The 23,724-nt window shown below is 36.8% G+C and overlaps 3 protein-coding genes across 3 annotated transcripts; 1 reads left to right on the top strand and 2 right to left on the bottom strand.

The window, feature by feature from the left end:
• Positions 1-9,634: 9,634 nt before the first annotated feature.
• Positions 9,635-10,897, bottom strand: LOC131156694 (probable carboxylesterase 4, mitochondrial). Its single transcript, XM_058110562.1, has one exon. The coding sequence runs from the start codon at positions 10,681-10,683 to the stop codon at positions 9,778-9,780; it is 906 nt and encodes a 301-aa protein (XP_057966545.1). The 5' UTR covers positions 10,684-10,897; the 3' UTR covers positions 9,635-9,777.
• Positions 10,898-16,293: 5,396 nt separating this feature from the next.
• Positions 16,294-17,655, bottom strand: LOC131155432 (probable carboxylesterase 5). The gene has a single exon (XM_058108563.1). It carries the CDS (start codon positions 17,392-17,394, stop codon positions 16,471-16,473), a length of 924 nt encoding a protein of 307 aa, XP_057964546.1. The 5' UTR covers positions 17,395-17,655; the 3' UTR covers positions 16,294-16,470.
• Positions 17,656-20,252: 2,597 nt separating this feature from the next.
• Positions 20,253-21,665, top strand: LOC131155858 (uncharacterized). Its single transcript, XM_058109306.1, has 3 exons — positions 20,253-20,296; positions 20,846-20,940; positions 21,007-21,665. The coding sequence occupies exons 1-3, from the start codon at positions 20,253-20,255 to the stop codon at positions 21,663-21,665; spliced, it is 798 nt and encodes a 265-aa protein (XP_057965289.1).
• The last annotated feature ends 2,059 nt before the right edge of the window (positions 21,666-23,724 follow it).

Below are 23,724 nucleotides of genomic sequence, written 5' to 3'. Positions count from 1 at the left end.
ACGAAGCCACCATTGAAGGGCATGAAATATCATAAATTTTAGAAAACCTTTATTTATAGTTAAATAATTTTTAACATGAATGAAAATTAAGCTTAATATAGCATGCAATGATAAAATTATAAAATAAATAATCAAACTGAACTCACGGAATAATTTGAAACAAATATCCTAATATTACTAAACATAAATCTTCAAAATACCTTTAAAATCAAATACAAACTAGCAATATCACCCTCAAATACCTTTGAATACAAATCTTCAACTCACAATTTTGAATAGCAAATAATTTCTTCACAAAATTAGAGCTTGAATATTGAGTTTGAACAACAAAATATGGAGACGAAAGTAATTTTGAAAGACCTCAATCTTCCTTAAATAAATGATTTCTCTAAAATAACTTCCACCGTTAACTAATACTTTGATGGGATCGAGTCATCGGTGGAGAAAAAAGGAGAGAAGAGAGAAGACCCCAAAGAAGGTTAAAGAAGATAAGGACAGAGAGGAATAGGGGAAGTTCCGAATTTATCGAAGGAGTAAAGAGAAGCTTCTTTTTCCAAACTAGATTTTAGGGTGACAAGACCAGAGAACTAACGAAACGTAAAATCAAACTTTGGACGTATAAGATTAAAGTAAATCCTAATTATGAAAACTTGATATCACTTTTAACACATTTTTTTTTTAAAATATTGAACCACTTGCCATATATATAGATATTTTTTAATAAAAAATATTTATAAAATATAGAATTTTTGATTTGGTTAAGTATTTTATGACCAGTAATTAGCCTAATCAAAATATGAGATTGGATAGGTTAAATGAATGAATCTTCAGCCCAAGGTAAAGAATTGAGCCAATTAATCCCCTTCTTTGCATTAGTTAGATAAGGTTAAGGAGTATTGCAGATATAAACATTAAAAATAAAATAAAAAGATTTTAGGCTTCTTTTAACATGTTCATTATTAATAATTAATTAAACACATAATGAGATCATTATAAATTATAATGAGTAGACCTGACAAAGCGGATTAGTTTAGATAATCCATGATGGATATACTAGATTATTGAGTAAGGAAATTGCAATCCATATCCGACTCAATTAAATTGCATACTTATAGTGGTTTGGATTGATAATTTGTTGCAGATGACAGATAATCCATCATTCCCAACTCATGTATAATTTTTTTTTAACCATCCGACAAATAAATTTTTTTATTTTGTAGTTATTTTTAAAATTATAATTTAGTAAAATATAAAACAATTCAATAACCAATCATAAAATATTATATATATATATATATATATATATATATATATATATATATAATGTTTTAAGATTCTAAGTTTAAGACTTTTGTTTTGATCACAACAATTAAGTGTTGGACTTGAATTTGAGTAGGGACGTGGGAAAGACTTAGAGATGCATACAGTAGTGTAAGAGTTGGGAGTATGAGGCACATTCTTGATCAATTGGGCTTATATTAACTAAGTCAATGTCTAATAAGTAAGGGAATATGAAATTATCTACGGATTTGGGTATTGGTTGTTGATGGATTGATGGATAACCATCCAATAAAACCTTAAATTTGTCAATTGACTTGTTTAGCGACAGATAAAATTTTTTATACCATATCCAAATCATTTAATGTGTGGATTGATTATGTGTCAGTTTAAGCGGATCATATTCGATTCGGATAAACGAATTTTTTGTTGATCCACCCATCTAGGTGCATTTATTGTTGCTTGGGTAGGCATGCTCGTGGAGCATGCGCAGCCTCAAGCATGCATTTCGTTTTCAATCTTGCTGCATTTCAATGCTCCTCTCTTATATATTTATACGTGACCTGCTTTGTAAAGCTAAGTGTATATGTAGAAAAAAAAAATATACAGAGAGAAGAATAGAGATCGTTGTGTTCTGTGTGCGTGAGGCACAGTGGTTTGAGTTAGAGTAGAGTGAGAGTGTGTTCTCCTCCTCCACTGTATCTGTTCTTTATTGATCATATAGTGTGACTCCCTCTCTCTAGTGGATGTAGGCTGAGTTTGGCCGAACCACGTAATTTCCTTTGTGTTCTGTGTGTTTTGAGTGTTGGTGTCTTTGTGTTTGCTGGATTCATCCCCTTACCCCTTAAGAATTGGTATCAGATCTTGGAAAGGGTAAGGATCATTATTAAAAAAAAAAAAATTTGAGCTTACCTTCGGGTTTGGTGATGTCGAGATGAAGCTCCGACAACAGTGGCAGAGGTTTCACGCGACGCCATACTAGCTCCTCGAGTTGCTTCCTCACAAAGATTGCGCGCAACTACTGATCAAGTTAGATCTCTCAGCCATAAGTGATTGCAGCATCTGGTTGTCTGGTGTGTGAAGATCACAAACTTTTTTTTTTTTTTCTGCACAGAGGTAAAGTACAGTCAAGGATATCTTGATTCAGCGTGACCTGATCAAGCCGCTAATCAGGAAAAATCCAAACAATATCAAAGATGATGATTGGACAGAGATGGAAATGAAAACGGTTAGTACTATTCGTTTATGCCTATCAAATGAAGTTAAATATTCTGTTTTAGATGAATCATCACCTGTTGAGCTATGGAATAAATTAGAACAGAGATACATGTCAAAATCTCTAACAAACAAGCTACTTTTGAAGAAGAAACTCTATCAGCTAAAAATGGAAGAAGGGGTAAATGTTTTTGACCATATAAATGATTACAACAAGATCATGACCCAGTTAATGAATCTTGGTGTAAAAGTTGAAGAAGAAGATAAAGCGCTTCTTCTCTTGGCATCTTTACCACCTTCTTAGGATAGTCTCGTCACAACATTGCTTGTTGGTAAGGAAACCTTAAATTTGGAAGAAGTGATGGCTTCACTAGAGGATACTAACACCCTAAGAAAGCCAATTGTTAAACTCCAAGGGCGTGCCTTGGTCATACAAGGTGAGAAACAGACCAGGGGCAGAAATCAAAATAGAAATCAAAACCATGGAAGATCGAGAAGTAGACGGTTCAAATCAAAACCTCTAGGAAATTCCAACAACACTCAGAACAAAAGGCAGATTGAGTGTTGGATTGTGGCAAGATTGGCCACTACAAAAATCAATGTCGATCCCAGAAAAAGGAGCCAGAAAATAAGACCGAAGCAAATATCGCCTCTTCTTTATAAGAAGGAGATGCACTGTTATGCTCTTTGGAAAGGAAGGGAGAGTCTTGGGTATTAGATTTTGGAGCCTCGTTTCACACAATAGGCAACAAAGAAATACTTTATAGGTATCTACCCGGTAATCTTGGCAATGTTTATCTTGGTGATGACAAACCTTGTGAAATTGTAGGAAAAGGAGAAGCAAAAATAAATTTGATAGGTACCACCTGGAGTTTGACTGATGTCAGATATATCCCTGATCTCAAGAAAAAATTAATATATGTTGGACATCTTGCAAGTGAAGGCTACGCTACAACCTTTTGTGGCGATAGTTGGAGAATTTCCAAAGGTGCAATGACGTGCTTGCACGGTAAGAAAACTGGTACTTTTTATATGACCTCAGATGCTTGCATGTTAATTTCAGTTGCTGTAAGGAATGAAGATTCAAACCTATGGCACTAGAGACTCGATCACATGAGTGAGAAAATTTTGAAAATCATGAACTCAAAGGGAAAGATACTAGGTTTCCAGTCAGCTAATATTGACCAATGTGAGAGTTGTATTCTCGGCAAACAGGAAAGAGTCAGCTTTCAGACATTCGGAAGAACTCCAAAGAAAGAAAAATTATAGCTGGTGCACACCGATGTTTGGGGACTGAGCCCTATTTCATCCATTGGTAGAAAATCTTATTTCGTCACCTTTATTAACGATCATTCTAGGAAGGCATGTAACACCCCAAACCCTTAAACCCGGGTTCGACGCGTTATACCTGATAAAATCCTTAATATTCCATAATTAAACCATACATACGCAGCGGAAAACACAACTATAAACCTCAATCATACAAATAATACCAGAGTTTCCTAGTTCTATCCATAGACCATAATATCCTTCAACACCTGCATTTCCATAATTACATATATCTCCAAAACATTTCAGTATGTTCTCAAACATTCTTTACTCAACAACCTTAAAACATAAAGATATAAAATATAAATATTTACATTCCCAAAAATTAACATAGAAATGTACCCTTTTCTTTTTCTATTTCCCAATAATGCTATAAAAACCTTCGAGCTCTCTAAGCTCAATTTCGAGGAGGTTTTGAAAAAAAAGATACATTTATATTTGGGTGAGACACATCTTAGTAAGGGAAGGAGAAAAGCAACAATATATTACAACTCAAGTGTTGGCAATCATGACAAATGTACATATCATTTTATCCTATTTCAATCATGAACATAACTACTGAAAGTCATTTGTGAACCTAACAATCCGGCCAAGGTTTACCCACGGAGTTACCCAGGATAAGGGTGATGACCTTGCCCATACAAGAGCACCACTTGCTCTAATTACTTAGGTAACTGAAGGTCACTTCTGAAGCATACTAGAAGCATTCAACCTTACCAGTTAAGCCTTTAAGGAAGATTGATCTCGTCTCCCGCATTCAACAACAGTTTTACGAAAAGGCCCTAAAGATGAGAATTCTAACCACCATACAAGTAGGTTCCCTCTGACCCTAGTGCGTTATGGAGCTCTGCCACATCTAAGCTGGGGTGGATACTGGTGCACTTGCTTACTCAGAAAGCACTCAGAAGAAAGAGGGCGCCCCGCCCAAACGGAAAATGTTTTACTAATAGATAACTGCTAATAGCATAATACATCATCTTTCTATCGTATTTAATCATTCACTTCTCATGTCAGAACTTAACCATTTCCTTGGGTTTCACTTTAAGTAACTATTTTCCACTTTTGTATATTCACCATTTAACATTTCATTTCATTGCATTGTCATTCCTATCATCAATTTCAAACATTTTAATTTCATAATTGTACTACAGTTGTCTTTAGCCGTTCATCAGTAGTCCACCTAGAATATGGTTAGAAGAATCTGTTACAAGTAGTTACAAGAATGCGTGTTAGAATATGTTAAGTTAGCCACATAAAAATGCGCTAAAATCTACTAACCCGGCTTTTAGCTGTCGTACCTTTACATGGTTGCATTTAACATACACAGACAACATTGTCCATATTATATTTTATTCTTATTGCTTTACTTATTTAGCCTACATCTCATACATTTAACATATATTTGTACAGAATCTCACGCCACACAATTTAACAATAAAATTCATACATTGTCTGTAAAATAAGCCAACCAACATTCATCATTTATATGCTGAAAATACCTTTCATTTCTTATATAATTATCCTGAAAATATTTTCTCACTTTCATCAGTTCATTTTCGCATATGCGTACCTAATAAATAGCCCTAAACTCAAAAAAATATAATTTAAATGGTCGACATTTTAAACCCATATCGAAACATATACACGTACATATAACACAATTTATTTTTTCATTAAATTCTTAAAAATTCTAGTTTAATATATATTTTCCCCTACATGATTCTTGAAACTTTGATAACAGAGGACTTCGAAAAAATACTTGCGGGCGTCACTTGATCAGGAATTAAATTGAATGTTAATAAATTATTCCTGAAATAAAATATTATAAATATTTCCTATGACCATAATTCTTAAATATAGTAATACCCGCAAATATATCAAATTGTCAAATTTTCTAAAACTCACTTCGCTTTGGAGTAGGGTCTAGAAGAGCAAACCCCAATTGGAAGTTTATCTACACCAAATGCGATACCTTGATTAGGACACGTGGGTAATACCTGATCGTCGATGTTAACCGCATATTAACAGTGTTTGAAATTAGGAGAAAAAACGGAAGAAAACAGAAGAAAATTAAACCCTTTCTTTTTTTCCCCCAAGAGAGTGCCTAAATTATTCGCATGAAAAATCTACGACAGTGAAAGCTTTTCGGACATGGGAATCGGCATTCAAACGACAACATTTCCATTTCACGATCGCCGCAAAACCGTGAGAAATTGAGGAGAAGGAGAGAGACGGAGACGGAGGTGGCTGGCGCAGGAAAATATTTTAAGGGGGGGGGGGGAGGCGGTTTGTTCTTCTTCCTTTATCTTCTTCTTCTTCATGCTTTATTAGAGAGATACTTTAAACTTATGCTTATATATGATTTGTATTGTAATATATATTATATAAATATTATATATATTTCTCTTTTTAAATTATTTTTTTTTTTTAATCCAAATGTAAAAAGGTTTAATTTAATAAACTAAGTATGTAATTATTTAATTTATCTTAATTTAATTTAAATTTCTTAAATTTTAAATTTTTGTTTTTCCTTTTCACCCACGCCTGCTTTATTTACTTTATTTTTTATTTATCTATTTTTTACTATTTCAATCATTTAATTTTTCGGGTCTTACAAGCGTATAAGTTTATTTCTTCAAAAAAATCCGAAGTGTGTATGTAATTTGCAAGAGACATATGTTTTAAGGCCATGGTGAAATGAAACAGACTTGACCATGACCTTAAAAATCAAAATTAAGGATCAGACATCCCGCGTCTGGTGAATATGAAGATAGAAAATTCAAAAGGTTGCAGAGCATGAGAGCAGGACTTGATACGACACAATGCTAGGAACACACCCATACAATGGCCGTTAGCAGAACGATATGAACAGAACCGGACCCAAGGAGAGCCCAAAGTAGGCAATACAAGCAGGTTTCCAAAGCCGTTTGGGCAGCGAAGCAATTCAACACAGTACTTATCTTATCAACCAAATCCATCAGATCATTGCAAGTTCAGTTACCAGAAAAGGTAGGAGCAAAAGGAGGTAAATTTTCACACTTCAAAGTTTTTAGCTAGTATGCCGCTTACGTCATGTATACATTGTGATAAGGCTAGGGGGAAGTTTGATCCAAAATCCAAAATGCCCACCTTCTGTATGTGGTTGCCGGTTGCGTTTGCGTTCCTATCCATCTGGATGATCCAAACCCAAGACCAATACTCCGCCGTCGAGACTATTATTTCTCAAGGAAAAGGTATGTCGTCAGACAGTCGAGATATTCTTTTCATGAAAGGTCTGTACAACAGACGCCATTCATCACAGTAATTCCCCCACTACTAACTCCCTATGATAGCGGTAGAATTGGCACTCGATTACCCCCTAACAAAAACGCTGGCACCAAGAAACCTTATGACTAATCTCCGCCGAGGAACTCCTCTCCCCAGAGGGGGTGTCTGAAGACACCCACAGATCCCCTCACAAACCTCAACTCCCTACTACGACTGCTGGAGGAGGTCTAGCCCCGACCCCCGCCTGTACACCACATAAGAGCCCCGCATTTGGAGATTTGTTATTAATGAGGAGGTAACAGCGCGCTATGATGCCGCCTGTCACGGTGATGCGGCTTTGCGCAAGTGGACTTGTCACCCCCCTAAAAATATGAAGATGAAATCCCTCATCTCAACCAACAGGCCTTGGGGAGACGTGCTCGATTGCCTTAAGGGACAAAGAAGCTCTTCAAAAACAAATGGGTTACGCCATCAAAGGACAAGAGACTTGATGGTGCGAGGAAGAGATACAAAAGCAAAGTCGTGGCAAAGGTTCCAACAAATAGAAGGCATTGACTACTCAGAATTCTTCCCACTAGTTGTGAAACACACAACCATTTGGATAGTTTTGAGCATTGTTGTAGTAGAGAATTTACACCTAGAGCAGTTAGATGTAAAAACTGCTTTCCTCCATGGTGATCTAGAGGAGGAGATATACATGCACCAACCTGAAGGTTTTGTAGAGAAAGGTAAAGAAAAAATTGTTTGTAGGTTGAATAAGAGTCTGTATGGTTTAAAACAGGCTCCAAGGCAATGGTATAATAAATTTGATGACTTCATGCAAAAGAATGACTACCGAAAATGCAATACTAATCATTATTTCTATTTCAAGAGGTATAAATCAGGTTACATAATTCTTTTGCTTTATGTTGATGATATACTTGTTGCAGGATCATACATAGACGAGATCAGAAAATTAAAAAGGCAGTTGTCCACTAAATTTGAAATGAAAGACTTGGGTCTAGCAAAGCAGATGCTTGGGATGAGAAGGTTCAACATGAGTGATGCTAAGGCAGTTAGCACACCATTAGCCGGTCATTTCAAGTTATTAAAGACTCAGTCTCCAAAGTCAGAGGAAGAGAAGAAAGAAATGGACAAAATGACATATGCTTCAGCTATAGGAAGCTTAATGTACGCCATGGTTTGCACGAGACCAGATCTCAGTCATGCAGTGGGAACCGTTAGCAGATTCATGTCGAGTCCAAGAAAAACCACTGGAAAGCGGTAAAATGGATATTTTGATATCTCTGAGGTACGATTAACAAATGTTTATGCTTTGGCATAAGTGATCTGACATTGCAGGGATACGTAGATGCAAACTTTGCTTGCGAGATAGATCACAAAAGAAACACTACTGGATATGTATTCACAGTAGGTGCTACTGTCGTTAGTTGGGTATCACAGATACAAAAAATCGTTGCTCTATCCATTACAGAGGCAGAGTTTGTGGCAATGACAGAAGCGAGCAAAGAGATGATCTGGTTACAAAGTTTGTTGACAGAGTTGGGTTTCAAGCAGGTGAAAAGTGTTTTGTATAGTGACAGTCAGAGTGTTATACACTTGGCGAAGAATTCAGCATTTCACTCAAAGACCAAGCACATTGGACTCCACTATCACTTCATCAGATCTCTTTTTAATGAAGGGATATTAGCCGTTGAGAAGATCCTTGACAGTTAAAACCCAGCAGATATGTTGACAAAGACAGTAACTAGAGAGAAATTGGAGTTATGCTCAAATTCAGTGGGTCTTCTAGATCTACTGAAACCATCCAGAAGATGATCACTGCATAAGCACCTCTACAAAGGAGTGCGGGCACTCTTGCGAGGGGGTGCGGTTACCTAGAGACAAGGGTGAGGTCTTAGTGTTGCAACATCATAGTAATGGACACTTGGTTGCCCCCACATATTTGGAGGGGGTGATTTGTTGACTCACCCATGTGGGTGCATTTATTGTTGCTTGGGTAGGTACGCTCGTGGTGCATGCGCAGCCTTGAGCATGCATTCCATTTTCAATGCTGTTCCATCTCAATGCTCCTCTCTCATATATTTATATGTGGCCTGCTTTGTAAAACTGAGTGTGTGTGTGTGTGTAAAATATATATATATAGAAGAATAGAGATCGCTGTGTGCTGTGTGCGTGAGGCAAAGTGGTTTGAATTAGAGTAGAGCGAGAGTGTGTTCTCCTCCTCCACTGTATCTTTTTTTTATTGATCATATAGTGTGACTCCCTCTCTCCTGTGGATGTAGGCCGAGTATGGCCAAACCACGTAATTTCCTTTGTGTTCTGTGTGTTTTGAGTGTTGGTGTTTTTGTGTTTGTTGGATTCATCACCTTACCCCCTAACATTTTTATTCGATTTTCCAGACTTAATAATGAGTTTACTCAAATACCATTTTTGAAATATTAACTCAGAAAATAAATGCACTTTTACAATATATGTAATAGACTAATGGGTAAATATAAAATAAAATCAGACTTATTATTTTTTAGAATATATATACACACACATTACTCAAATTTGCATTTCATTCCATCCATGACTTACCCTATTCATAAGACAAACTTGAAATAAACATGGGTCAAAAGAAACAACACACAATTATTTATGACCCAGAAAAGATCACATGCTGCGGAACCTAGCTGGTACCGCCTACTCCCGGTTGATGAACGATACGATCCGTTTGATCAGATCCGCAGCCTTTTCAGAAGTGGGGTCAAACATATGGAAGCAATGGTCCTCACCTTCATTCTCCACGATCTCCACCGTCCCTTTCCACCCACTCTTCTTCAACTCCTCGTGATAATAAATCCCCACCTTCCGCAGATGATCTTTCTCCGCCACGAACACCAACACCCTGTCGCACCCGATCCTAGCCAGATCCTCTGCGGCCGGTTTCAGCCTAGGATCCTCCAACCCACCGTTCGACGGACACATATACAGCCACATCTGATCGTCGTCCGTTCCCCCAAAATACGGATGCACCAGAACCACCCCCACAACCCTCAGCCCCGGGAACCGGGTCGACCCGACCCGAACCGAAACGGTGTGGGAAATGTTCCCGCCGGCGCTGTCCCCGGCGATGAAGACTCGCCGGAAGTCGGCGAAATCGTTGAGCCAGGGCTCCGGGCCGTCGCCGCAGGCGTGGGAGGCGACCCACTGGAAGGCGGCCCAGGAGTCGTCGTAGCAGGCGGGAATGGGTCGGTCCGGGAAGAGACCGTACTCGACGGAGACGGCGACGGAGTTAGCCTCGGCGACCACGGTGGTTAGGAAGTCGTGATACCCGGGGGAGAAGGCAGACTGCATGCAGAAACCGCCGCCGTGGATGTAGAAGAGGAGGGGGAGTTTGCGGGTCGGGTCGGGGTTCGGGGGGAGGAAGATACGGGCGGAGACGGGCGGGTCGGAGGATATGACGACGTCTTTGGACCGGACGCCGTTTTTGGGGTTGTCGGAAGGGGGAATTTTTTCGGTGGGGGGCATGAAGAAGTGGACGCTACCGTCTTTAAGGACTTTGAAGAAGCGGAACACCCGAGCTACGTCGTTGCTGGAGGAGTCCATTGTGAAAAGCAGAGACGGGTGGAGTAACGAGTGAGCTTGGGGAAGTTCACTTGTTAGTTTATTTAAAAGGAAATAATGAATTGAGGAATTGCAGTGGTCCCTGCAAAAATGGGAGGGGGAATGGTTGGAATTGAAGTTTAGGTGAAGAATGGTTGAATGGGGACGCACGGAAATGATCAAATGTTGGTTGTGACCTATTGAGCAGAAATAATGTAGTCATGCATGGAATGGATTGGGACCTCTAGTTTTATACTATTAGTTTGTGCCTTTCCATTTATGATTTTTTTGAGGATGAATTTTGTTTTTCATTATTACCAAATCATATTAGATCTGCCCGGTGTACTTAATAATTTTTCAATCATTATAATAATTAGAGTTTCTTAGATGTTAGAGGTTTCAAATTCGAGCTTTAAGAACGATCATGGTGAAACATATGAGATATGAGATATGAGATATGAGGCGAACTACTTCCCATTATCTATCCTACCATAGACCCAATAATCCTTCAAGGGATTTTATAAAAGAATTAAATTGATTCTATGCTTTGCCTGCGTCATCAAATTTACTCATTTCTAAACCAAATCACTTTTCAAATCCAATAAAAAAGGATGAGCGGGACAATATTTTGTAAATACGCAATTATCTCGAATATACTAGCTATTTCTTTTGTTTTTCGGCATGAGAAACCCGAACAGAATACGATCACAAGCACCTTTCCATGGAGATCAACCGGAGAAAAAAACAGGGGAGATGGAAAACATGGGATGCAGACTTATTATAAAAAAGAAGAGGAAGAAAGAGGCTCTTCACTCTCAGTCCCTAGTGCCTCCTAGCTCTATCCTTACCGCCAAACCAAATATGAAGATGGTGTGTGTATAAAAAATTACCCTAAATCCTGATTGAGCGTCATATCTATTAATGTTTATTACCATGTTAAGTAGTGCTGCAACGAGTTTTTGCTTTGCTGTGCTGCTTTAGGGATTTGAATTATTGCCTCAAGCTTCTTTTGCATGGCCTAAAAGCTAATGGACCGGCCCTATTTCTTTAAAAAACACATTGTGAGCTTTGGGTTGAGTTTGAACTTAGCACAACTCTTTTTTTTTTTTTGGGCTGAGTTTGGGCTTGCATTTTTAACAAAACCCAACTCCGCCCATTGGTGATCCTAATTTAGTCTCACTTGGAAGTAGATCTCATAAAATTGATCAAGTCTGATAATTTATGGTGAATTAGATCAATTATCGAGTAGAATATTACAATTCGTTGGACTTTTATGAAGTCTAGTTGCGTTCAATCTGGATGATGACTCGACTTTTTTTTAATGAGAGATTTCTATCCTAAAATTTAGTTCATGGAGCGAAGAATTGGGCCGTAAGGCTCAAGCCGCAGCGCTCATGAACTAAGCGGCCCAAGCCGTACTCGTGGGGGTCCAGGGGCAATGCCTCTGGGAAAATTTTTTTGGGCCCCGTTTTGTAGCCCATTCGGAAGTCTGTACGCAGCATATAAAATGATTGTTTTTAAGTGATTAGGATAAGCGGTCACACTTCGCAAGAGAGCGAAAGAGAGAACATTGTACCACCGCACTCTCTGTATTTTTTTTCCTGATAATAGTGAAGTTACTGCAACTCCGTGGACGTAGGCAAAATTTCCGAACCACGTAAATACTGTCTTGTGCATGTGCTTGATTTTTTTTTAACGTATATTCTTTCTTTATTTTGTTTCTTATAGGTTTCAAGAATTTATCGTTAATTCCCAACACAATTTATATTTAACTCAATTAAGTGACGGACTTTTGGCATTTTAGATCGGATAATCCGTGGCGATGGTCGATAAGCAACTGTCAACTACTTATAATGTTCCTACCTAAAAATTTGTGAGGACAAAGAACTTTAAGGACAACCTTAGAAATTTGTGGCATTTAAGGATTCAAATTGATAAAAAAAAGTTAGAGGAACATCATTGCTTTACAGAGGCTTGATTGCTTGATTTATGGTCAGTTTCTAAAGTTACCCCATAAATTTTGGTAAATTCAAAGTAAAAAAAATTGAGCCCTAGATATAGGCTCTTTGTTTTGTAGTTTTAAGGTTATTTAAATTGAAATTTTTTGTATTCTACATTGAATTTTGGGCATTTATTTTGTTTTTTGTAATAAAATGTGTGTGCAATTCATACAAAAGTGTTTTATTAAGTCGGATTGAATAGTTCAATAGTCTATCTCTCGGTCTTCTGCAAAAACACCTCATTTAATTTATAGAATGAAATTAAAGTAAGAAAAAATTAAGAGAGGAATAGAAAAAAAAGGTATAAACGGAATCATTTTTCAGAAATCCGAAAGGAATTTAACATTAAATGGTCGCATGAATTGCAATTTCCATTTTTTTTTATCCAATGTTTGGCATTCTTTGAATTTGGTTATAGCGGAATGGATAAAAAAAAAAGTCACTTTTTTAAAATACCACTAATGTAGAAGTATTTAATTTTTTTCTCAAAAATATGGTTTCAATTGAACATTATTTTTTAATTAAAAAATTTATATTATTTAGATCATAATATTTCAATTCAAGTCTACGAGGGTGTACTCTATTCTTATCAGTTCGGTTTTGACCAGAACCAATAATCAAACTGAAAAAATTGATTTAAAACTCTAAAATCGAAACCAAACCGTACACCGACGATTTAGTGTAACCATAAACTGAAATTTTACGATTCGGTTCGATTTCACTCAATTTTTAATATAAGATTTATATTAAAAATATGAAAAAGATTTGCAACCTCAAAAAGAGCCCAAAACTAAATCAAGCCGATTTGAATGTAGACAAGGCCCAAGAGTTGTCCACCCACACAACTATAATGAAGGCCTTATTCAATGCAATGAAACAAAGGCTAGATGGGCTTTTATATGGGAAGGGAGCGAGCTTCTATTCTTCCTTCAACCAATGTGGGGCAAAGGTTCCTCGGGCAAGTCCCCAACCGAATGTCCACTCTACTACACTTGTCTCACATCGCTAAAATGAGAATTTTGAGAGTCATGCATCTTGTATAAATCCCTTTCCCACTCCTTCCATTTTTATTTTTTGGATTACGCACCGGATTTCTATGTGTCCATTTTACGGTCCACATGACTAATCCCGCGCTCCTTGAAGCCAACCCCACAACTCCAAAGGAAGATAAATTTCAGGAATCTAGGGACGGAAACGAATCAGGAAGGGTTTGAACACCTGATCTCGTGAGAGGCACTCCCGCAGCCCGCACTACCACCTGAACCACACCCTGGGGGTTTTCCCACTCATTCCTTATCCTTGAGCAAGGTCAACAACTCAGATATAATTAGTTAAAAAAAATTAATTAATTAAACAAAGTATTGAAGTCATTTAATATTAAAAATAATCATTTTAAAATTTTGTACACCCCTACCTAATAATAATAATAATAATAATAAAAGAAGAATTAGAGTTAGAATTATGAATATATTATGACCCAATTTCACAATCCAAAAAAAATAATAATTATCTATAAACAAGAATTTCGCAAAGAAGATGGAAGATTAAATTGTAGGTTATCCTTTTGAGTATATTTTTTCTTCTAGAGCAAATATGTTCAACATTAAGAGTTTTTTTTTTTTTAATTTGACCATTATATTCCGGAGTTGTATCGTAACATGGGTTTCAAAATTTTTATTAGTTTTATTTTGAAAAGTTTAACCTTTTTTCCTTAATTTATATATATAATTTTTCTAGAGCTGCAAAATGTCCCGCATTATGAATTTCTTTTATGCCATTATAATCTAGAGTCGTATCATAACACGGATTTGATATATATAAATTTTTAGTTTCAATACTTCTCTAATTTAACTCATTATTGTAATGACACTAAATTATTTTTATAATATAGTGATAGCCGAAACTCATGAGCATAGTATATCTCTCATTTAATACTCTTGCAAAGATTCATATTCAAGACACCCCTAGGGTGTGGTTCAGGTGATAGTGCGGGCTGCGGGAGTGCCTCTGACGAGGTTAGGTATTCAAATCTTATCGGGTTCGTTTTCGCCCCTAGATTCCTGAAATTTACCTCCCTTTAGAGTTGTGAGGTCGGTTTCAAGGGGCGTGAGATTAGTCATGTGAACCGTAAAACGGACACGTGGATACCCGATGCGTAATCCAAAAAAAAAAATTCATATTCAAGACCTCTAATAAATATATATGATATTCTTTATGTTCTATATGACTTGAAGGTTATTGATTGAGCAGTTCATTAGTTTTTTGGAGGACAAAAGACACTCATTTTCTCTGAAATTTGACAAACAATAGAAACCTTCCCTGAGATTTCAAAAATTTGAGGAATCTTTTATAAGATTTGTCAAAAATAACACAAACCTCCCCTAAAGTTTCAAAAATATCATAAATCTCTCCTAAAAGATAAAAAATATACAAAAAAATAGTAAATTTCGTGACATTTAAGGATGCTAATATTTTGAAAACATCGCTAGCGTAAATAGACTTAATTGCCTGAACTTTGGTCAATTATTTCTAAAATTGCGCCATATACTTTGGCATAAATTTAGAGTGGAAAATTGAGCCCTTGATTATAGCCTCTTTGTTTTACAGCATTGTAATTGAAAACTTTTGTCTCTTGTGTTGATCTGTTAGGCATTTATTTTGTTTTATCTAAAAAAGTGTTTATTTAATTTACACAGAAGAATTTAGAGGGAGATTAGGGTTTGAATCCTTCTTTTATTATTATTAATATTTCTCTTTTGTGGGCATTTGTCGGTTGTGGTCACTTTAATTAAAGATCTATAGAGAGAGAGAGAGAGAGAGAGAGAGAGAGAGAGAGAGAGAGAGAGAGAGAGAGAGTGTGGACATTGGACCCACCATATGTGGGTGCACCCACCTGAGATCAAGAAGTTTTATCCTTAAGTCACTTTTATATTTTTGTTAATTATAAAAAAGGTAAAACTTTTATAATATTATTTTTTGAATGATTAACAATTTTATGTTCAACTCATTTATCCAATTAAAGTACTATTTTATTTTTTTAGTAACATATATGAGATTTACAAATCTAATCTGTAATGTAAAAGAATTTATATAAGAAAATGATATATACATGATTTTTCACATTTAAAAAAAAAAAAAACTTTCTCATTTAAAGTTGATGAAAATTATATATTTAATATAATATAAAATCTAGATATAATTATCTATAATTCTTATTTATATATAATATTTAGTAATTAGATATAGTTACGAATAAATTAAATAATTTCGAGTATCTAATGATTTTAAAAAAAAATTAAGGATAAGTTAATAGAGTAATTTACAATGTGAAAAAAATTAATAAAAAAATTAAAAAATTTTTATTGAATGAAGTATAGGTTTGTGAAGTGTTATATTGTTGTAGAAAATTAAGTACCTTAATTTTTGTAACTATTATTGGCAAAATTTGACTATAGAGAATAGCCTTATGTAGCTGTAATTACAGCTTGGTAGATGAATGTTGCCAAAACATAATAGTAGTAATAAAAAAAAAAAAGTATAGGTTATTAGGTCAAAAAAATTGAGCTACATAGTCTCTATATATATATATATATAGAAATCTCCTAAGCTATAGATCCAAATATTTCAGCTATCTTTCCAATCAAAGCTTCAAATTAAATTAAGCATTACACCACCAACTTCATCCATAACATCTAGATCACCACAAGTTTTTTTTTTTTTTTTGGTTTATCTATAGATGAAAAGATACCCAAACCCGATTTATATAAAAAAAAAAACCCGAACCCGGATCCTAATCCTGATTTATAAAAGCAGACAACCTTTTAAACAGGGCCAGAGCCTCCTTGGAAGTTGGGTTGAACAAATGGAAGCAATGCCCGACCCCTTTGACCTCATCCATCTCCACCGACCCGACCCACTCGCTCTCCTTCAGCGTCTCGTAGTAGGACTGGGCCCAGTCTCTCAGCCTATCCTTCTCCGCCACGCACACCAGGACCCGTCCGCAACCCATGGTCTTCATATCCGGATCCACAGCCGGGTTCAGTTTCGGGTCCTCTTCCCACCCCTTGCTCGAGGGGCACAAGAACCGGTACAGCTTGTCCCTCTCGGGTCCCCCAAATAGTGGTTGTATCAAAATCATTCCGCGAGGCTTGAGCCCACCCGATCCGGACACGCCAGCTCGGACTGCCACGTAATGGGCGATGTTGGCTCCGGCGCTGTCGCCCGCCAAGAAGACCCGCCCGAAATCAACGTGTTGGTTCAGGAACGGTTCGGGTCCGTGCCCGTCAAGGTGGGCGGCTACCCAGTGCAGCGCGGCCCAGGAGTCCTCGTAGGCGATGGGGAGACGGTGCTCGGGGGCGAGCCTGTAGTCAACGGAGACGATGATTGCGTTGACTTGGGGGATGAGAGAGTGGAGGTAATTCTGGCAGACGGCGTCGAAGGGAGATCCAACGCAGAAGCCGCCGCCATGGAAGTGGAGGAGGAGCGGGAGCTTGTGGGGGGCTGCGGCGACGGGGGGGAGCTTGGGGAAGAAGAGGCGGCCGCGGAGGCCTAGTTCTGGGGAGAAAACGACGTCAAGGGATTGAACGGCGGCGTGGGGATCGACAGTGGGGGGGAGGTGAGGATAGATGATGCATCTCTCAATGCGACCATCTTTGTATACCTTGAAGAAAGGTGAGAAGTCATGGGTTATTTCGTTTGTGCTGGTAATATCCATGAGAGAGAGAGAGAGAGAGAGAGAGAGAGAGAGAGAGAGAGAGAGAGAGAGTGGCTTAGATTTGGAGGAGTTGGGGTAGGGGTGTGGTAGTATATGTATTATATATAGGAATTGACGATGAACAGGGGAAATGGTTTTGCAGGGTGGATTTGTGGAGATATATTAAGTGCTCCTATATACATATATATATATACGGAGTTTTTTCTTTTTTGCCATGCACCTAAAGGTGTGAAAATATTAGGTGTGTCGTTAACGTCTGGGAGGAGCGTCTTGAATGGAAGGAATAATAATACTTAATGCCGGTCCCTTCGCAAGGATGACCCCTTTCTTGGAACAATTGAGGCAAAGAGCGGAATCAGTTCCTACTTTTTCCATTTTATATATATTTCAGAAGGAAATTCCACCTCTAAAGTACTAGATTTGATAAAGATAAGGTCCAAATATGGAGTCGATTCTACTTTGTTATTTTTCTAACTACGGTTAATTTACATTATTATTATTTATATTAGTCTTTAAATTAATCTTACGTTAAGGAACTAATAGTCTCGGTTTGTATTTAACAAAGTTGGGATCGAAAGTTGAGTTATTTGATGGAAATATACTAGCATCCCCTACACATTTATTTCATAAACGATACCTACTTAATCATGAATTATCTCTAAATTAAATTTAGTGATTTTAATTTGCTCCTTAAAAAATAAATAAATAATAAAATTTTAAAGAAAATATAGTGATCTAAAAATAATAATAATTATTAATTATTATTATTATATATGTTCAAGGTTATTATATATATATAATACAAGCCATTTCCTGCAGAGAGGCCGCCCCCCCCCCCCCCCAATGTCTTCTCTAGCTCTCGTGTCGTCTCCTCCATTTTCCTTCTCTCTCTCCTCATTTTTTCGACAAATATTCAATCGATTGGAAAACGAAAGATACCGTTGGGTTCCTATCTCTGCTACCGACATTTCTACCAGAGCGGATTTGTCGTAAGAGTGACGTAGGCACAACTCCTGGAGAAAGGTATACTCCCTCTATTTTCTTAATTTCTCCTTAAATCTTCAATTAAATCGACGATCGGGCACCACCACAGGATCCTAGTCTCGATTGTCGTCATTTTGGCCGAAGCAAATTTTTAATTTGGGGATCCTAAGCACCACTCCAAAGCGAGAGTGAGATTTAGGGAATTAAGAAAATTGGTTATTTTCGGGAGTTTAATTATTATTTGAAATTTATGACCCTAGGAAATGTTAAAATAATATTTTATTTAGTGTTAATTTGATTAAATTAGGGTTATTGAATTAAGGTTTGGGTGAGCGCCGTAGGCATCATTTTAGGGTCCCTGTTGGCGTAGTTCAGGAAACCTTTCACGTGAGTTCTGAAAAACCGATCGTTTGAATTGTAAATTTTTTAGCTTAGGGTTGCACTACTAGATATTATTTGCGAAAATAAAAGTTAAAATGACATATTTTTTTGGATAATTGTGTAAGAAATTAAATGTATATTTTCAGTATATGAATGATGAATGTGGGTTGGCTTATTTACAGTAAACGTATGAAATATGTTGTTAAATTGTGTGGCATGAGTAAAATGAAGTTTCTCTATTGAACTAGGATATATGTATGAGATGCAAGAAATATTGAAAAAGTATTGAGAATTAAAATGTGATGTGAGTTATTCTGCATGTGTTTGAGAATGTTAAATTACAATATATGATTTAAGAACTCTGGTAGACCATAATAGGCATAGTACTGTTGCGGGTATTTTTTGTAGCACCAGTGCACCCACACGTCTTAGAGAGAGAGTGTGGAGACGGGATGGTCGATTGTGTTGGGAAGGGTAGGGTCCCCCTGGAGTCTAGACCAGTATAGGAACAGCCAATCAGACCTACAGACTGTAGAATGTGGTTGATTTATCTCTAGTAGTCCGACCAGGTTTAAGTGGAGCCTACGGGCCGCACAACTCGTCATGGGGTGGAAGCATGATAGTGATTTCTCCATCGGTATAGAGAGTTCTAAGCGCATAATTGTTAATTTAACCAATGATAATATGAGAACAGTAGATATGAGAATAGCATATATAAGAACAACATTTATAAGAATAGAAGATGAGAATGATATAAAAACAGAGAAATGTGAAAGCTGAGAACATGAAAAGATGAATAGTACAGAGATAACAGCATACAAAGTAATGTAGTAAAGTATTATCAGTATTAAATATAGTAGTATAATATATATTAGGGGCAAGATATACTTTCCGTCCAAAGGCTTGCTAAGAAAGGCAAGTGTCCTGATAGGTATCAGATGTAGCTGTGGGCTACATAATGTATTAGGGCAGAGAGAAGCTACTTGTATAGGAGGGTAAACTTCCTTATTCTCAGGAGCCTTTGCTGTTAAACATTTGTGTGAATGTTGTGAATACGAGATAAACCATTCACATGAGTGCTTACTAAGTAAGGTAAGTGTCTTGATTTGTTTCAGTTATGACTGTAGGTTGCATAAGGTCTCAGAGCGGAGGGGTGCTACTTGTATGGGTGGGTAATCATCCAAATCCTTGAGAACTCTAGTTGGTAAAATACCTTACATCTGTTTGAGTAGGAACAAAGAATAATTTCATAATTGTGGTTTTATTTGAAAATGATGAATACATATATGTTGTACACAAACCTCATAATAGCCACACATTGATTTAATGTATTCCATCCTTACTAAGACGTGTCTCACCCGATAGTCGAATTCTATCTTTTTCAGGACCTCCGCATGATCGAGTTTAGAGAGCCCAGGGTTGTTGTAGCATTTTTTAGAGTGGGTACGGACTTTTGGATGAGTATATTTTTGGGTTTGTTTATGTTTTCTGAGATGTATGATTCTGAATACTGGTTATTGGAAGATGATTTTGAGATGTATATATATGTAGATACTCTGGTATATTATTTTGTAATTATTATTACTTTCTCTACATTATTGAGATAATAGGGTATCAGATACAGGTAAATGTTTAACGTGGCATTCGGGCCCCACTAGGCGGGTTTGGGGCGTCATAGACCATGATTTTATTTACAATAACACTTCGGACCTCATTTTAGGGTTCGAAACGTTACAGTTTAAGTATCAGAGCATTAGGTTTTGGGATTCTACAGACTCAAGGATGATCAATACCATAGTATAGGAATAGGTGATAATGAGGATAGGAAATGAGTAGGTTAGGTGTTGAGAAATATAAGATTTTGTCTTGTAGCTTGGAGGAGGAAATATGTTGACGATTTCCTGTGATTTTTCTAAAGCAGTCGACGACCTCAGAAAAGCCACGGTAAACCTTAAATGATTTCGTTTTTCAGTAGTGAGATTGGTCCTAAATTGAAAAGTTGGGTGTATAATGGGATTTAGATTAATGATTGTGTTGATAGGATTATGATAATGAAATTCTTTACTCTTTTTTGTCTTATTTTTAGGATGGATCTTAGAGGTAAGAATGTGGCTGCTGAGGGAGAGTATGATTTGGAGGCTTCTAGTAAGGAGGATTTTGATACCTCTATGATGCTGCAGGGTATAGCCTGACAGGTCAGGGCAGAGATAAGGCAGGATACTAGAGAATAAAATTGTCCACTTGTAGGTCAGGACTGCAGCATCAAGGATTTTATGAGACTGAACCCTTCGAATTTTGTGGGAGGACCGGATCTAGTGGTTGCAGAGAACTGGGTACAGGAGATTGAGGAGATCATGACTGTACTCGGCTGCAGGGACAAGCAAAAATTCCTATATGCCACATTCAAGATGACAGGGGATGCGAGACAATGGTGGCTTTCTGTGAAGCTTCTAAAGGAATGGAGGTTAGTAAAGATAGCTCTGACATGGGATCGATTCAAGGAGTTATTCTTTGATAGGTACTTCCCCTTGTCCACTAGAGAGAAAAAGATTCAGGAATTCACTAACCTGACACAGGGGAGTATGACTGTCGGGGAATATGTGGCTAAATTGGTTGAACTATCGCGTTTTGCTCTGTTCTTGATCCCAAACGAGGCGAAAAGGGCTAGAAAGTTTGAAAAGGGTTTGAGACGAAGGGTTTATAAGTTTGTAGTAGGGTTCAAGGTCCAAAACCTCTCTCACTTGGTGGATAAGGCTTCGGTGCTGGAGAAGAGCATTCAGGGCGGTACAGAGCTGACAGAGCAGATGAAGAGACCTGCACCTTCCAGCTTTCAAATTGAGGGTAGTAAGAGATTGTGGAAGAGAGGGAAGGATACTGTGGGCCCAAGGCAGGATATAGGAGATTAGGATTATTCTAGTTATTAGGATAATCTGTCTTACTCTTTAAGTCAGAGATGTACTAAGAGGCATAGGGGTGAATGTCGGATCGGGACTCCTAACTGCTATAGGTGCGGTAAACCGGGGCACTTTAGGAGGAAATGTCATGAACTGTTGCCTATTGCACCCATACCAAACCAGATCAGGTGAAATCAGTAAGTACCTCGAGGTGGAGGCGGTCCAGCACGAGTGTACTCGATGATCCCGATCGAGGCAGATATTGCCAAGGGTGTAGGTATGAGTTTATATTTCAAATTAGTAATGATTTTATTTAATTGTAGATAACGTAGAAGCTTATATGGTGATATATACTGGATTGTGTGAAATATAGTTAGTTAATAAATTTTAGAAATGTGAAAATGATTGGTAGTGAATTTTGAGGACAAAATTCTTTTTAGGAGGGGAGAATGTAGTGATAAAAAAAATTAAATAATTAAATAATTAATTAAAAATTGTAATTATTAATTAAATTATATAACATAATATAGTAATATATTAATATAATATAATAAATTATTATTATATACGTTAAAGGTTATTATATGTATATATTTACAATATAAGCCTGAAGGATCAAAAGATCCTTCAGGAAATTACATTTCCTACACAGAGGCCCCCCCAAGACGTCTTCTCTAGATCTCTCATTATCTCTTCCATCTTCCTCCTTTCTCTCCTCATTTTCTTGACAAATATTCGGTCAATCGAAAAACGGAAAATACCGTTAGGTTCCTATTTTCGCCACTTACATTCTTATCGGAGCGGATTTGTTATAGGAGTAGGCACCACTCCTGGGGAAATGTATACTCCGTTTCTTTCCTTAATTTCTCTTTAAATCTTCAGCTAAATCAATGATCGGATACCACCGCGGGATCTTAGTCTTGATCATTATCATTTTGGTCAGAGTAAATTTTCAATTTGGGGGTCCTAGGCACTACTCCAAAGTGAGAGTAAAATTTAGGGAATTAAGAAAATTAGTTATTTTTGGGAGTTTAATTGTTATTTGAAATTTATGGGCCTAGGAAATGTTGATTTGATTAAATTAGTGTTATTGAATCAAGGTTCGGGTGAGCGTCGCAGACATCGTTTTAGGGTCCCTATTCGCGTAGTTTAGGAAACCAGATAAGGAGAATATATTAAACCATGATTTTTGAGGAAATAACCGGTGAAAAATAAAAATTTTATGTGTACATGTATATGATTTTCACGTGAATTCTGAAAATCCGATCATTTGAATTGTAAATTTATGAGCCTAGGGCTGTGCTACTAGATATTATTTGCGAAAATGAAAAGTTAAAATGACAGATTTTATGGATAATTGTGTAAGAAATTAAATGTATATTTTCAATATATGAATGATGAATGTGGGTTGGATTATTTTACAATAAATGTATGAAATATGCTATTAAATTGTTTGGCATGAGTAAAATGAAGTTTCTGTGTTGAACTATGATATATGTATGAGATGTAGGAAATATTGGAAATGTATTGAGAATTAAAATGTGATATGATTTATTCTACATGTGTTTGAGAATGTTAAATTACAATGTATGATTTGAGAACTCTGGTGGACCAAAATAGGTACAATACCGTAGAATGTGGTTGATTTAGCTCTAGTAGGCTAACCAGAGTTAAGTCCAGCCTACAGGCCGCACAACCCGTCATGGGGTGGAAGCACAATAATGATTTCTCCATCGGTATAGAGAGTTTTAAATGCATAATTGTTAATTTAACCAATGATAATATAAGAACAGTAGATGTGAGAATAGCATATATGAGAACAACATATATAAGAATAGCATACGAGAATGATATAAAAAAAGAGAAATGTGAAAGCCGAGAACATGAAAAGATGAATAGTACAGAGATAATAGCATACAGAGTAATATAGTAAAGTATTATCATTATTAAATATAGTAGTATTATATATATTAGGGGAAAGATATACTCTCCGCCCGAGGGCTTGTTGAGAAAGGCGAGTGCCTTGATAGGTATCAGATGTAGTTGTGGGCTACATAACGTATTAGGGCAG

Source organism: Malania oleifera, chromosome 5 (assembly GCF_029873635.1).
Source record: "Malania oleifera isolate guangnan ecotype guangnan chromosome 5, ASM2987363v1, whole genome shotgun sequence".
Taxonomy (NCBI): domain Eukaryota; kingdom Viridiplantae; phylum Streptophyta; class Magnoliopsida; order Santalales; family Ximeniaceae; genus Malania; species Malania oleifera.
The sequence above is the reverse complement of the archived record's forward strand: the minus strand, read 5'-3'. Positions and strand labels throughout refer to the sequence as shown.